Here is a 16,209-nt window from a genome sequence, read left to right on the forward strand (position 1 = left end):
TATTGCAGCACATTTACATTGCAGCAGATGGGGTCCTCCGCTGCCCATAGTTTTCAAACTGGACCTTAGTTGCCCAGCAGGTGACTGTCCGTCCACGGTCATCAGGTTTCAGTGTCTTTCTATATTTGTTGACATATACATGTTATTTCTGTTGCTATATAATAACAAATGTGTTTTCTGCAGTGGCTAATACTATCTTTCAAATATTAGGACAAGGAACCCTGGGATTGTGGTAATATTTGGAGGTGGCCTCCCCACACTGAAACGTTTGAAAATCAACATGGGACGTAAACATTTAGTTGGTTTTCTCCCTTCCTCTACGACAGTACTAAACCTTTCTGGGACAGGGTTCCATGGTGGTCACTGCCTTCTGGTGCGTCGACAAGACTCAGCAAGCTATTTGACCATGGAGGGATCACATTTGAACCTGACCTAATGCTCACCCAATGTCCATACACAGGAAATTTCTAGCAAGGATAGCAAACGGGAGTGGGAATGTGTCAGATTCCACCCCTCCCCTCGAACTTGTGGTCACTGACCCAGCACAAAACCATGCAGTGCGTTTACCCAGCATTGAACAAAGGAAGCCTCCAGGAGGCTATCCAGCACCATTTGGTCACTAGCACGGAGTGGTCTGTTGGGACCCGGCTTCTTGATATTTTCAAAACTGGATGGTAGGCGGTGGCTTATAGATCAGGCCAAAGTTAAAATCAGTGCTCACAGACTTCACACGTTGATAGTTGCTGGAGTGAAAATGCTTAAAAAAAGGCATCTAATTTCCAGATTGAATGAAGTCGTACAAAAACCTGAGCATAGTTTCCTTGCAGGGCGGCCTACGGAGAGATGCTCAGCAATAGAATCAGCCTTTATAGACAGACGTGTTTTTAAAGTACATCACACTGCAGATCTCAAGCTGTTATAAAATACCCCTTCCCATGAGGGTTATGGAATTTCTGCCTGATTGTAGCATTATTTGGATTTTACATGGCACCATTTAGACATGACAGCCACCATCTTGGATAAAGACTGATCTTTCAGGTAACACGAATTGACTGGCCTGCGTTTCATTTTGTTCACAAATACCTTCCAGATCCGAGGAATCAAGTTATTTCGGTTTAGTTTGACCAAGCTTTGCATCCTACTCTCTTTTCTTTCCATCCTTTCCCCTGTCAATTCCTCAAGATTGGTAAAATCTGCAGTTGTCATATTTGATGCGGATAACTTTAAATCTCCAGACTGCGTGCTGTTTTTATTTAGCATGTGCTTCCCATTGGAGGTTGCCACGGAGCCGTGCACTCGGGGAATTTAAGTGACTGCACTGGGGGGGGGGGGGGGGGGTGCAGGCGTGGATATATCTGCCAGCGAATACACAGTGTTCTCTTGCAAAGGCCATGCGGAAAAACGTTGGCTCTCCCGTTTGCAAGCAAGTAAATTGAGGTCCAAAACAGGACTGCGCAACTCATAGCTGTGGATGGTAACTCTATTCTCAGTATCTGCCTCTAATGTAATTTGACTCCAGTGCCCCCCAGTGTTTGCTTGAAATAGAGAGAGAAAAACATCTTCTTTGACTGCAGTGAGTTTGTGAACAAGGGATGAAACTGATGATTGCTGCAGCATTTCAGTATGAGATTAAAGATATGGAATTTCCCCCCCCTTAAAATCTATTTCGTAACTTGCTACTACCAGTCACTGCGACACTGTCACCAATTGACAGGATAGTGGTTATTGTAGCAGACTAGCAACCCAGAGGTTATGAATTCAAATCCTGCTAGGGAAAGTTGTACAATTTAATTCAATAAAACTGATCATTTGTGGGCTAGCATAAGGAAAAATGAATGTAAAAATTGCCAGATTATTTTAAAAACATAACTGGTTCACCGATGTCCTTTGATGCATTTAAGGGGAAGCTAGATAAACACATGAGGGAGTAAGGAACAGAAGGATATGCTGATAGGGTGAGATGAAGAGGGGCGGGAGGAGGCTCGTGTGGAGCATGGACCGTTGGGCAGAATGGCCTGTTTCTGTGCTGTAAAATTGTTTGTAACTGCAGATGAGTAGCATGGATTTCAAAACCTGAAGAAGTGCACCAGTGCTCAATTGCCTTAAAGAGGCCATACAATTTTTTTTTAACCAAAAAAGAATTCCATCTTAACTCAGATACTTAGGTGGATTCTGGAAGCTGGTGTTGGGGGAAGGAAGGGGGAGGAGACAAAGGGGGGGAGAGACAAGGGGGGGAGTGACAAGGGGGGGGGGGGAGAGAGACAAGGGGGGGGGGGAGAGAGACAAGGGGGGGAGAGGAGAGCAGGGGGGAGAGAGAGACAAGGGGGGGGAGAGAGAGACAAGGGGGGGAGAGAGAGACAAGGGGGGGAGAGAGAGACAAGGGGGGGAGAGAGAGACAAGGGGGGGGAGAGGAGAGACAAGGGGGGGAGAGAGAGAGACAAGGGGGGGAGAGAGACAAGGGGGGGAGAGAGACAAGGGGGGGAGAGAGACAAGGGGGGGAGAGAGAGACAAGGGGGGGAGAGAGACAAGGGGGGAGAGAGACAAGGGGGGGAGAGAGACAAGGGGGGAGAGAGACAAGGGGGGGAGAGAGACAAGGGGGGGAGAGAGACAGGGGGGAAGAGAGACAAGGGGGGGGGAAGAGAGACAAGGGGGGGGGAAGAGAGACAAGGGGGGGAAGAGAGACAAGGGGGGAGAGAGACAAGGGGGGGGAGAGAGACAAGGGGGGGGAGAGAGACAAGGGGGGGGAGAGAGACAAAGGGGGGGGAGAGAGACAAGGGGGGGAGAGAGACAAGGGGGGGAGAGAGACAAGGGGGGGGAGAGAGACAAGGGGGGGAGAGAGACAAGGGGGGGAGAGAGACAAGGGGGGGAGAGAGAAGGGGGGAGAGAGACAAGGGGGGGGAGAGAGACAAGGGGGGGGAGAGACAAGGGGGGGGAGAGACAAGGGGGGGGGAGAGAGACAAGGGGGGGGAGAGACAAGGGGGGGGAGAGAGACAAGGGGGGGAGAGAGACAAGCGGGGGGAGAGAGACAAGAGGGGGGAGAGAGACAAGAGGGGGAGAGAGAAGAGAGGAGAGGAGACAAGAGGGGGAGAGAGACAAGAGGGGGGAGAGACAAGAGGGGGAGAGACAAGAGGGGGGAGAGACAAGAGGGGGGAGAGACAAGGGGGATAAGGGGGGAGATGGGGAGATGCGGGGGGAAAGGGGGAGATGCGGGGGAGATAGAGAGATAAGGGGGGCAAGCGGGAGATGAGGAAAAAGGGGGGAAGGGGGGGAGAGAGGGGGAGAGGAGGGGGGGGGGAGAGGAGAGGGGGGGAGAGGGGGGGAGAGAGAGGGGGGGAGAGAGGGGGGGGGAGAGGGGGGGAGAGAGGGGGGGAGAGGGGGGGGGAAGAGGGGGGGAGGAGGGGCGGGAGCGAGGGGCGGGGGGCGGGGCGAGGGAGGAGGCGGGGCGAGGGCGGAGGCGGGGCGAGGGCGGAGCGAGGGCGGGGCGAGGGCGTGGCGAGGGCGGAGGCGGGGCGAGGGCGGAGGAGGAGAGGGGCGGGGGGGAGAGGGGGCGGGGAGGAGAGGGGGCGAGGGCGGAGAGGGGGGCGAGGGCGGAGAGGGGGGCGAGGGCGGGGGCGGAGAGGGGGGCGAGGGCGGGGGCGGAGAGGGGGGCGAGGGCGGGGGCGGAGAGGGGGGCGAGGGCGGGGGCGGAGAGGGGGGCGAGGGCGGGGGCGGAGAGGGGGGCGAGGGCGGGGGCGGAGAGGGGGGCGAGGGCGGGGGGCGGAGAGGGGGGCGAGGGCGGGGGCGGAGAGGGGGGCGAGGGCGGGGGCGGAGAGGGGGGCGAGGGCGGGGGCGGGAGAGGGGGGCGAGGGCGGGGGGCGGAGAGGGGGCGAGGGCGGGGGCGGAGAGGGGGCGAGGGCGGGGGCGGAGAGGGGGCGAGGGCGGAGAGGGGGCGAGGGCGGGGCGGAGAGGGGGCGAGGGCGGGGGCGGAGAGGGGGCGAGGGCGGGGGGCGGAGAGGGGGCGAGGGCGGGGGCGGAGAGGGGGCGAGGGCGGGGGCGGAGAGGGGGCGAGGGCGGGGGCGGAGGAGGGCGGGGGGCGGAGGGGGGGCGAGGGCGGGGGCGGAGTGGGGGCGAGGGCGGGGGCGGAGAGGGGGGCGAGGGCGGGGGCGGAGAGGGGGGCGAGGGCGGGGGCGGAGAGGGGGCGATGGGGCGGGGGCGGAGAGGGGGCGAGGGCGGGGGGCGGAGAGGGGGGCGAGGGCGGAGAGAGGGCGAGGGCGGAGAGGGGGCGAGGGCGGGGGCGGAGAGGGGGCGAGGGCGGGGGGAGGAGAGGGGGCGAGGGCGGGGGAGGAGAGGGGGGCGAGGGCGGGGGAGGAGAGGGGGGCGAGGGCGGGGGGAGGAGAGGGGGCGAGGGGCGGGGGAGAGATCTCTTGGTCGAGCTGGCTCCAAAGCCTCTGGAATAGGAAAGTCTATCTAAGATCTTACCTTCTGCAAAATTGAAAGGAGAAATTCGTGAGAGTAGCCACCATTTGATTCGTCATCCTTTTTACACTTCCATTTCAGCTACCGAAGAGAGAGAGAGAGAGAAAAGAGAGAGAGAGAGAGAAAAGATCAACAAGGTAGCTCTTTAATGTTACTCACCACCCCAGGGCTCCCTTCATGCATGGAATGACAGAGAGTGGGCTGACTCCAAACCTTCTCCACTCTTGGACAGGCATGCAAGAAGTAGCTTGGGGAATGGCAACTCTCCCCCTACTCCATAATATTCAAACCCTTGCTCCCAATACCCCCCGGAGAAAGCACCTTGCCTCTGCTCTGTAGCCGCCCCCCCCCCCCCCCCACTGCTTAAATTGGCAACGCACCATGGTTACAGTGTGTAACCACACCCGAATGAATCGATAGCCACATCAATCTGCAGTTCACAGAATCACAGAAACCCCACAGTGCAGATAGAGGCCATTTCGGCCATCGAGCCTGCACCGACACATATCCCACCCGATCCCCGTAACCCCTACACCAACACATATCCCACCCTATCCCCGTAACCCAACGTATTTAATCCCCCTAACACTAAGGGTCAATTTATCATAGCCAATCAACCTAACCTGCACATCTTTGGACTGTGGGAGGAAACCGGAGCACCCGGGGTAAACCCACGCAAACACGGGGAGAATGTGCAAACTCCACACAGACAGTCGCCCGAGGCCGGATTCGAAGTTTCTGGCATCCATGGCACCAACTGCCCCAAGAAGGACATTCATTCAATTGCAGCAACAGTGAAATTTACTCAGTGAACAACATCGAAAGGTGGTTCCCAGGGCTGTGGTGAGGCAGCTGACCCAGGGAGCAGTTAGGACTCGATAATTGGCCTCAAAGTGTTCGGGGGAAAAAAATCAGCCAGGGGTCTTTATCTCTATCCAGTGACATTTGCCGATATGTAGACCCTGGGTGACGACAGGACCGAGGTTGGTTGTGATGCACCCTGTGGTGGAACAGCCCACTATCACTCAATGTCTAGGCTCATGCAAGAAGAATGGCCCTTAGCGAGGTCCCGGGCTGCTGATGCTGATGGAACCCTGTCCCAGCAAGAGTCTGCGTCTTCAGCACAGAATTAAGGAAGAATGATGAAACATAACAGAAAATATTTAGAATCAAAGCCCAATGGGAAAGCAGTCTTGGCTTAAATATGTACATTTGGAAATTCCTCAAGATTTGCATCCCAGTTGTCTGGACTCACTGCTCTTCATAAACCTTCCATACTTCCCAACAATTTAGACCCCGACAGGAATCCATTACGCATCAGAGAGTAACACAAGTCACGGTAAGAACTAGTTAATTGAGAAGACTTACTTTCAGTTTAGGGGTTGAGGTTTTTTCAGAATCAGTTCGGACTTCAGAGCCTAGGAGATAATTACATCAGGCAAAATTAGCAAGTTAATAAACGAGAAGCTGTGCCAACTCTGCCCGATCTTTCACCGCAGTTCGATCGGTTCACTGCAAATGTTCACTGGAAATGTTCAAAGCAACCAATCAACATCAGGACAAAGAAATGGAACGAAGCTAAAATATTTTAATACCCTGATGTCAAGGGGGTTTCTAACCAATTTATTTTAAGGGTTATTATACTATGCTGTCACACATAAAATACCGAGCCCCCCCGCACCCCACTACTCCCCCACAGAGCCCCCACCACCGACCCCCCCCACACACCCACTACTGTCCCCGCAGCTGCTCTCTCCCCCCGGCCCGCAGCTGCTCGCTCCCCCCACACCGAGCCCCCCAACTAGTCTCCTCACACCGAGCCCCCCCCCCCACACAAAATTTCTCAGTTGGTCCTCAAAGCCCACTCTTCAGCCAGCCATTATGGAGAGACTCGCTCTCTGATTTACTTCCTTTGCAGGGAGTGGGGAAGCACCTGGACCCAACTGGGCACCTTAAGCTGCTGGCACAGGTGAGATCAGGAAATGTCATACATGAATCCATGGCCTGTCCATTTTAGGCACATCCCATTTAGACTCCATCAGATTCTCCTTTTGGTAACCAAACAGAACAATATTCATAGAAACATAGAAGATAGGAGCAGGAGTAGGCCATTCGGCCCCTCGAGCCTGCTCTGCCATTTAATGAGATCATGGCTGATCATCCAAATTCAGTACCCTGTCCCTGCTTTCTCCCCATATCCCTTTAGCCTTAAGAAATATACCTAACTCCTTCTTGAATATATTTAATGAATTGGCCTCAACTGCCTTTTGTGGTAGAGAATTCCACAGGTTCACCACTCTGGGTGAAGAAATTCCTCCTCATCGCTGTCCTAAATGGCTTACCCCTTATCCTTAGACTGTGACCCCGGTTCTGGACTCCCCCGTCATCGGGAACAGCCTTCCTGCATCTAGTCTATCTAGTCCTGTTAGAATTTTATACGTTTCAATGAGATCCCCTCTCATTCTTCTAAACTCCAGCGAATATAAGCCCAATCGATCCAATCTCTCCTCATACGTCATTCCTGCCATCCCAGGTATCAGTCTGGTGAATCTTCGCTGCACTCCCTCCATGGCAAGAACATCCTTCCTCAGATAAGGCGACCAAAACTGCACACAATACTCAAAGTGTGGTCTCACCAAGACCCTGTACAACTGCAGCAAGACATCCTTGCTCCTGTACTTGAATCCTCTCACTATGAAGGCCAACATACCATTTGCCTTCTTAACCACCTGCTGCACCTGCATGCTTACCTTCAGCAACTGGTGCACAAGGACACCCAGGTCTCATTGCACTTCCCCTTTTCCCAATATATTGCTGTTCAGATAATAATCTGCCTTCCTGTTTTTGCCACCAAAGTGGATAACCTCGCATTTATCCACATTATACTGCATCTGCCCAATCACCCAACCTGTCCAAATCATACTGGAGTTTCTCTGCATCCTCCTCACAGCACACACGCCCACCCAGTGTCATCTGCAAACTTGGAGATATTACATCCAGTTCCCTCGTCTAGATCGTTAATATATATTGTGAATAGCTGGGGTCCTAGCGCCGATCCCTGCGGTACCCCACTAGTCACTGCCTGCCACTCGGAAAAAGACCCGTTTATTCCAACTCTTTGCTTTCTGTCTGCCAACCAGTTCTCTATCCAAGTCAATACCTTGCCCCCAATCCCATGTGCTTTAACTTTACACGCTTATGCGGGACCTCATCGAAAGCCTTCTGAAAGTCCAAATACACCATATCCACTGGTTCTCCTTTATCTATTCTACCAGTTACATCCGCAAAAAATTCCAGTAGATTAGTCAAGCACGATTTACCTTTTGTAAATCCATGTTGACTTTGTCCGATCCCGTCACTGTTTTCCAAGTGGTCTGCTATTACATCTTTTATAATGGACTCTAGCATTTTCCCCACTACCGATGTCAGACTTACCGGTCGATAATTCCCCGTTTTCTCTCTGCCACCTTTTTTGAATAGTGGAGTTACATTAGCTACCCTCAAATCCATGGGAACTGTTAGAGTCTATAGAATTTTGGAAGGCTTCATGTTCTTTTCTTGAGCCTAACAATCTAGCTCGAGATGTGTCCAGCCAACACTTGTGTAGCGTGCCAAAAGCAGAGAGTCCTGAAGGTTTTGGAATGTGCTGTGCAAGAGGCTTATTGGGCACCAGCTGAGAGGGCAGAGTAACCAACACTGTAGTAACGAGGTGGAGTGGCCAGCAATACACTCAATGCCCCTATTTATAAAACTTAGCATCCCATAGAAAAGACAGATAGGACAACCTGTAAAAAAAAGCTTTATCAACTTGTCGCTCCACTTTTAAAAATGTGTATCTGAACGCCTAAGTCTTTCTTCTCCCCTACTCCTTTTAAAGGGTTACTATTTAGTATGTATATGTCCTTCCAAAATGTATCACCTTGTATTTCTCCACATTAAATTTAATACGACATTTATCAGCCCATTCTACTAACCTACCTTTGCCCTCCGGGTTAGATAACAGCTGTAATTCCTCCAGCTGCCCATGTACCTCAGTTATCGGCATCAATCTTATGGAATAATAAATGCACCTCATTGGCATATTGAAAAATGTATGTGTGCAGAAGACAGACAAAAAAAGGCAGATTTTAGCTTCCCAATTCTGGGGATGTCCCAATCAGAATCCAAGAGCTTATCAACAGGCAACATGAGGAGCTTCCCTCATACAGATATTGGTGGGATCAAGAGCATTACAGGCAGAGGGGTTGAGATGGGCAGATCTGAGGCGATCATCTTACCTCTTCCTAAAATCAGACTGGGGTGTGGGAGTTTAAAAAAAAGGCTGGTTGTGCTAACATGAGCAACACTTTACTGTGCAAAACAGCCCACCTGTAAAAACAAAAAACAGTGTAGTTTTGTACTGTCCCACTCCACACATGTAGTTTTATGGATTTTGCAATGAGCTCTACTTTGTGCACAGTATTTTATATACTCCGCTGGAAAAATCAGGATCTTCATGTCCAATTGCCATTTCTAAGAATTACAGGATGACCAGCCTGGAGATCGGACTGTCTGGTTCAAAATCGGGCAAGAGTCAGCCTCAGCCACCAGGGCACCCTCAAAGCAGGCAGAGAGTATGGGGAGGGGACCTGAAAAAAGGGAGAAGAAATTAGAGCATCCAGTTAACAAAGCATGCCAGTGAACGGGCACAACTTTACCTCTCAACTTCTGCTCTCTCTCCAGCATTATCTGTTCTTTGATGAGCCTCTGCTGTTCCTCTAACTTCCTGGAGCCCTCCTCCCTGAGCCTGGCAATCTGCAAGAGGACAGAAGGTTCTTTGGTTGGCTGGTAACACAATACAGTAAGATTCCCTCCTAAGCAATTCAGGAATTAATCAATACTATTAATGAAGGTGAAAACGACAGGGGCAAAGTTAATGTCTGGCAAAAGAAGCAAACAAAAACAAATGTGAAACTTCTATTCCATGTTTATATTAAACTATATAATTTTTTGTTGGTGCTTCCAAATTTCTCCTTCTCTTCCTCTCCTGAAGGCACCCATTTTTCTGGGGTACAATTCTACGAAAGCCTACTGCCTCTGAAACAAAAGTGTCATTCTTTGTACACTGAGCCAGTGGATGTAGTATATTTGGATTTCGAAAAGGCATTCGATAAGGTGCCACATAAAAAGTTGCTATGCACGATAAAGGTTCATGGGGTTGGGGGTAATATAGTAGCATGGATAGAAGAATGGTTAATGGACAGAAAACAGAGAGTTGGGATAAACGGGCCATTTTTGGGTTGGCAGGCTGTAACTAGTGTGGTGCCACAAGGATCAGTGCTTGGGCCTCAGCTATTTACAATCTATATTAATGATTTGGATGAAGGGACCGAGTGCAATGTATCCAAGTTTGCTGACGATACAAAGCTAGGTGGAAAAGTAAGATGTGAGGAAGGCACAAAAGACCCTGCAAAGGATATAGACCGGATAAGTAAGTGGGCAATAAGGTGGCAGATGGAGTATGAGGTTATTCACTTTGGTAGGAATAGAAAAACAGAATATTTTTTAATTGGTCAAAAAATATTAAATGTTGGTGTTCAGAGAGATTTAGGTGTCCTTGTACAGGAAACACAAAGTTAGCACGCAGGTACAGCAAGCAATTAGGAAGGCAAATGGCATGTTGGCCTTTATTGCAAGGGGGTTGGAGTATAAGAGTAAGGAAATCTTGCTACAATTGTACAGGGCTTTGGTGAGACCACACCTGGAGTACGGTGCACAGTTTTGGTCTCCTTATCTGAGAAAGGATATACTTGCCTTAGAGGCGGTGCAACTAAGGCTCACTAGATTGATCCCTGGGATGAGAGGGTTCTCTTATGAGGAGAGATTGAGCCAATACTCTGGAGTTTAGAAGAATGAGAGGTGATCTCACTGAAACATACAAGGTTCTGAAGGGGATTGACAGGGTAGATGCCGAGAGGTTGTTTCCCTGGCTGGAATGTCTAGAACTAGGGGGCAATTTCTCAGGATAAGGGGTTGGTCATTTAAGACTGAGATGAGGAGGAATTTCTTCACTCAGAAGGTTGTGAATCTTTGGAATTCTCCACCTGAAAGGGTTATGAATGCTGATTCGTTGAGTATATTCAAGGCTGAGATAGACTCTTGGGTAATCAAGGGCTATGGGGATCAGGCGGGAAAGTGGAATTGAGGTCCAAGGTCAACCATGATTTAATTGAATGGCGGAGCAGGCTCGAAGGGTCGTATGACCTACTCCTGCTCCTAATTCTCATGTTCTTATAAGAGTGTCGGCAGATATTTCAACCACAGGGACATCACAGCAGATACTGATCCTGTCCACAATTCCACTCTTCCCAGCAGGGTCTGCAGGAGAACAAACAATGCAGGAACCCTGGCTGCTTTTAATTCTCCCTAGCTCACATTTGCGAATGAGCTGAAGGAGGGGTTAAACCTCCCCACTTGTTAGCTACTCAATGCCTTAACCAGCTGAGCCATCACTTACTTAGAATCATAGAATGATACAGCATAGGAGGAGGTCATTCGGTCCATGATAAAGCTATCCAGTTAGTCCCAAAGCCCTGCAAATTTTCCCCTTCAGCTATTTATCCAATTCCCTTTTGAAAGTTACTATTGAATCTGCTTCCACCATCCTTTCAGGCAGTGCATTCCAGATCATAACTCGCTGCATACAAAAAAATTATGTAGTCTCTGGTTCTTTTTGCCAATTAGCTTAAATCTATGTCATATGGCTACTGACCCTCCTGCCAGTGGAAAGTTTCTCCTTATTCAGTCTATCAAAACCTTTCATGATTTTGAACACCTCTATCAAATCTCCCCTTAACCTTCTCTGCTCCAAGGAGAACACCTCAGCTTCTCCAGTCTCTCCACATAATTGAAGTCTTTCAGCCCTGGTACCATTCTAGTAAATCTCCTCTGCGCCCTCATTAGGCCTCAGCATCCTTCCTAAAGTGTTGCGTACAGAATTAGCCGCAATGCCTGGTTTAGCATAACTTCCTTGCTTTTGTATTGTATGCCTCTATTTATACAGCCTTCTCAACTTGTCCATGCAACCTTCAAAGACTTGTGTACGTACACCCCTACATCTCTCTGTTCCTGCACTTGCTTCAAAATTGTATCATTTAGTCTACATTGTACCTCCTCATTCTTTCTACCAAAATTAATCACTTCACAGCGTTCTATTTCATCTGTCGGTGTCTGCCCATTTCACCAGTCTGTTTGTGTCCTCCTGAAGTTTGTTACCATCCTCCTCACCGTTTACTACATTTCCGAGTTTTGTATCAACTGCAAATGTTGAAATTATGCCCTGTATGCCCACGTCCAGGTCATTAATGCATCAAATGCAGTGGTCCCAACACAGACCCCTGGTGGACACCACTGCACACTTCCCTCCAGTCTGAAAAACAACCACCCACTACTCTCTGCTTTCTATCCCTTAGCCAAATTCGTATCCAAGCAGCCACTGCCCCTTTAATCCCATAGGCTTCAATTTTGCTAACAAATCTATTATGTGGTCCTTTATCAAACGCCATTTGAAGTCCATATACACAACAGCAACCGCACCACCCTCATCAACCCTCTCCATTACTTCATCAAAGGACTCAATCCAATTAGTCAAACACGATTTGCTTTTAACAAATCCATGCTGGCTTTCATTTATGAACCCTTATTTTTCCAAGTGTCAATTAATTTTGTCCCGGATTAATGTTACCCCATCACTGACATTAGGCTGACTGGCCTATAATTGCCAGGTTTATCCCTCTCCCCTTTTTTGAACATGGGTGTAGCATTTGCAATCCTCCAGTCCTCTGGCATCACTCCCATATCCAAGGAGGATTGGAAGATTGTGGCCAGGGCCTCCACAATTTCCATCCTTACTTCCCTCATCAACCTTGCTTGCATCCCATCCGGACCGGGTGACTTTTCTATTTTGAGCACCACCAACTTTTTAAAGCATTACCTCTTCATCTATTTTGATCATATCCAATTTCTCTACTACCTCCTCCTTTACTGTGACTTTGGCAGCAATTTTTTTAATTCATTCATGGATAAAGGCCAGCATGTATTGCCCATTCCTAATTGCCCTCGAGAAGGTGGTGGGTGAGCCGCCTTCTTGAACTACTGCAGTCCGTGTAGTGAACGTACTCCAACAGTGCTGTTAGGGAAGGAGTTCCAGGATTTTGACCCAGTGACACTGAAGGAACTGTAATATATTTCCAAGTCAGGATGGTGTGCGACTTGGAGGGGAACTTGTGAAGATGTTCCCATGCGCTTGTTGCCTTTGTCCTCCTAGGTGGTAGAGGTCATGAGTTTGGAGGTGCTGCAGTGCATCCTGTAGATAGTACACACTGCAGCCACGGTGCACCGGTGGTTGAGGGAGTGAATGTTTAAGGTGGATGGGGTGCCAATCAGGTGGGCTGCTTTGGCCTGGATGGTGTCGAGCTTCTTGAGTGTTGTTGGAGCTGCTCTCATCCAGGCAAGTGGGGAGTATTCCATCACACTCCTGACTTGTGCCTTGTAGATGGTGGAAAGGCTTTGGGGAGGCAGGAGGCGAGTCACTTGCTGCAGAATACCAGCCTCTGACCTGTTCTTGTTGCCACAGTATTTCTGTGGCTGGTCCAGTTAAGTTTCTGCTCAATGGTGACCCCCAGGATGTTGATGGTGGGGGATTCAGCGAAGGCAATGCCGTTGAATATCATGGGGCTGTGGTTAGACTCTCTCTTGTTCGAGATGGTCATTACCTGGCACTTGTGTGGCGCGAATGTTACTTGGCACTCATCAGCCCAAGCCTGAATGTTGTCCAGGTCTTGCTGCATGTGGGCACGGACTGCTTCATTATATGAGGAGTTGCGAATGGAACTAAACACTGCGCAATCATCAGTGAACATCCCCACTTCTGACTTTATGTTGGAGGGAAGGTTATTGATGAAGCAGCCTAGGATACTGCCCTGAGGAACTCCTGCAGCGATGTCCTAGGACTGAGATGATTGGCCTCCAACTACCACAACAACTAAATGAACACCTTGCATCTGTCTTCACTAAACCTTCTTTATTCCTCTGCCTCCAGATGTCCTTTTTGATCCCTAATCGGCCCCACCCGTCCGTTGACCAGGCTTTTACTATTTATATGTTAAGACTTTTGGGTTCCCTTTTAGGTTACCTGCTAGCCTATTCTTATATACTCTCTTTGCCCTTGTTAATTCCTTTTACAGTGTTTCCTCTCATTTTTGTATTCAGCTTCGTTCTCTACTGAACTTGACATTTATCATACTCTAGTAGAGTATTTTCACGTTTGATTTTTCAGGAATTCTTCTCTTTGCCCAGTCTGTATTTGGATAATTGAAGTCCTCCATTATCATTATTCATTTCACTCATTCTTCCTATGCTTTACAGAGTAAGGGAACTGTACAGTTGAGTTACAGATGTATGCTGCTTATCACTAGATCCTGCATTTAATCACTAATATATTTCGATTAAACATGATACAAAACATGGGCTTCTTGCATGAACGTCTCGGTATGTCAGCCAAGGGGTCCCATAGAGGATGGCTGCAACCCAACTCTAATGCCAGTGTAATAAACACAGAACCTGCTGGATTGCAAACAGTTCCATCAGCCTCTGAAACGGGGAGAAATCTTTCTTTCGCGGGTATACCCGACATTCTCTTTCAGCTGCTGACCAATTTTAAGAAGCCAAGGTGAAGTCCCAAGGCCCATGGTGAGACACTGTGCTACGACTGAGCTGTGCACTTCCTTCATTTTCTATTCCTATTTCAGGTCTGCCAGCTTCACTCTTTATCTCTATGATGTCAGTGCGTTTGATTTGTTTCGGAACAGTAGAACGTTGGTTTTAATTTTTATTATTATTAAACAACCAGTCTCTGATGAACTACCCAGAAACAAACCACATGGAATAGGATTTGGCGGCAGGTACTCTATGTTCAACTACTCACCCTTGAAGTTTCCTTCCCCTTTAACTTTGTTTACGAGAGCTCTCCAGAATTGCAAAAAATACTTCACTGGCACATTCTCAACATCATGTTAAAAACTCTTTATACTAGATTAACAGGCACGCTTTTCATCTTCAAAATTGCATCAGAATATTCTGCAACTTCTGAGGGAGTCCCACACCCAGTGGTGATACAACCTCTAGAAGAACCCTCATGCCCAGTGCTGGGGCAACCTCTGGGCCATTCCATACCATTAAGGCAGCCAAATGCGAAGGAGAGAGAGACAGAGAGCGGGCGAGGCAAGACGGGGGGGGGCAAGGCGAGAGGGGCGAGGCGAGACGGGGGGGGGGGGGGGGGGGGCGAGGCGAGACGGGGGGGGGCGAGGCAAGACGGGGGGGGGGCGCGAGGCGAGACGGGGGGGGGGGGGGCGAGGCGAGACGGGGGGGGGGGGGGGGCGAGGCAAGACGGGGGGGGGGGCGCGAGGCGAGACGGGGGGGGGGGGGCGAGGCGAGACGGGGGGGCGAGGCGGGAGCGAGCGAGCGAGAGAGAGAGAAAGAGACACAGCGTCAGCCAATTTACACATACCAAGGCCTGACAAACAGCAATGGGATAATGACCAGATCATCAGTTTTGGTTGAGGGATAAATATTGGCCAGCAAACTGGGGAGAACTCCCCTGCTATTCTTCAAATAATGCCATGGGATTTTTACACCCACCTGAGGAGGAAGATTGGGTCTCAGTTTAACCTCTCATCCAAAGACGGGACCGTCGTCAGTGCAACATTCCCTCAGTAAGATGGAAATAGATAAGCTTATCAGAAAGAATAAAATTTTTATGACTTCACTGAAACCCTGGATTCAAGTACGATAGCAAAATACTGCAGGTGTTGGAAATCCGAAATAACAACAGAAAATGCTGGAAAAACTCAGGTCAGGCAACATCCGTGGAGAGAAATTTGAGTTGATGTTTCGGGTCGAACCCTTCTTCAAAACTGGAAAGAAAAAAAATAGATCGAAGGCAGGTGTTGCCTTGATATCACTGGAGTATATAATAATGGCCCAGAAATTCGCGTCTCCACGGGTGAGTACGCACGGGGTACTCACCCGTAGGCCCAATGGAAGTGCCGTTTTCCTGCATGCACTGCGCACACGCGGGAAACCGGCATTTCCGTTCCCCTGAAAGAAGGGGTTCAGAGTTCAAACACGTGCGCGGGAGAGGCGGCGCGTGCGCATCAAACTTACGTTTTTTTTGCAGGTTTTCCCGGGAGGGCAAGTCTGCAGAATTTACACATTTAAAAAGCAGGCGTAAGGCCTTCTTTTTACAAGGTAAGTGGTGAATTAATTAAAATTAAAACATTTTTTCCACAGGTTTATTATATTTAAATACTTTAAAGCAAGGTAAGTTTATTTTTAGCCCCGTTAGAAAATAAAATTATTTTTTTCAAAAATTTAAATTATTGTTTAATAGTTATTTCATGTAATTTATAGTTCATTTAAAAAATGTGATTTAAAAAAAAAATTATTTGAAGATTTAGTACAGGAACAAGGATGTCTTGCTGCAGTTGTACAGGGCCTTGGTGAGACCACATCTTGAGTATTGTGTGCAGTTTTGGTCACCTTATCTGAGGAAGGACGTTCTTGCCACGGAAGGAGTGCAGCGAAGATTCACCAGGCTGATACCTGGGATGGCAGGAATGATGTATGAGGAGAGATTGGATCGATTGGGCTTGTACTCGCTGGAGTTTAGAAGAATGAGAGGGGATCTCATTGAAACTTATAAAATTCTAACGGGAC

General features: G+C 49.3%; 1 protein-coding gene across 7 annotated transcripts in view; it reads right to left on the reverse strand.

Annotated features, from left to right (window-relative positions):
• Positions 1-16,209, reverse strand: part of dnajc17 (DnaJ (Hsp40) homolog, subfamily C, member 17) — a 196,988-nt gene that overhangs the window by 119,761 nt on the left and 61,018 nt on the right. For all 7 annotated transcript variants that reach the window (XR_015080329.1, XM_086003726.1, XM_086003728.1 and 4 more), the window contains 3 exons: positions 9,153-9,249; positions 5,824-5,873; positions 4,459-4,536 (listed from right to left, as the gene is read on the reverse strand). Coding sequence is in view for 6 of the 7 variants with exons in the window: in XM_086003726.1 (XP_085859852.1) it covers positions 4,459-4,536; positions 5,824-5,873; positions 9,153-9,249 (225 nt within the window). In the remaining variant the exon portion in view is untranslated. The remainder of the gene's footprint in view (positions 1-4,458; positions 4,537-5,823; positions 5,874-9,152; positions 9,250-16,209) is intronic.

Source organism: Somniosus microcephalus, chromosome 12, assembly GCF_052327205.1.
Source record: "Somniosus microcephalus isolate GS21.2 chromosome 12, FLI_Smic_1.0, whole genome shotgun sequence".
In the NCBI taxonomy this organism is placed as follows: Eukaryota; Metazoa; Chordata; class Chondrichthyes; order Squaliformes; family Somniosidae; genus Somniosus; species Somniosus microcephalus.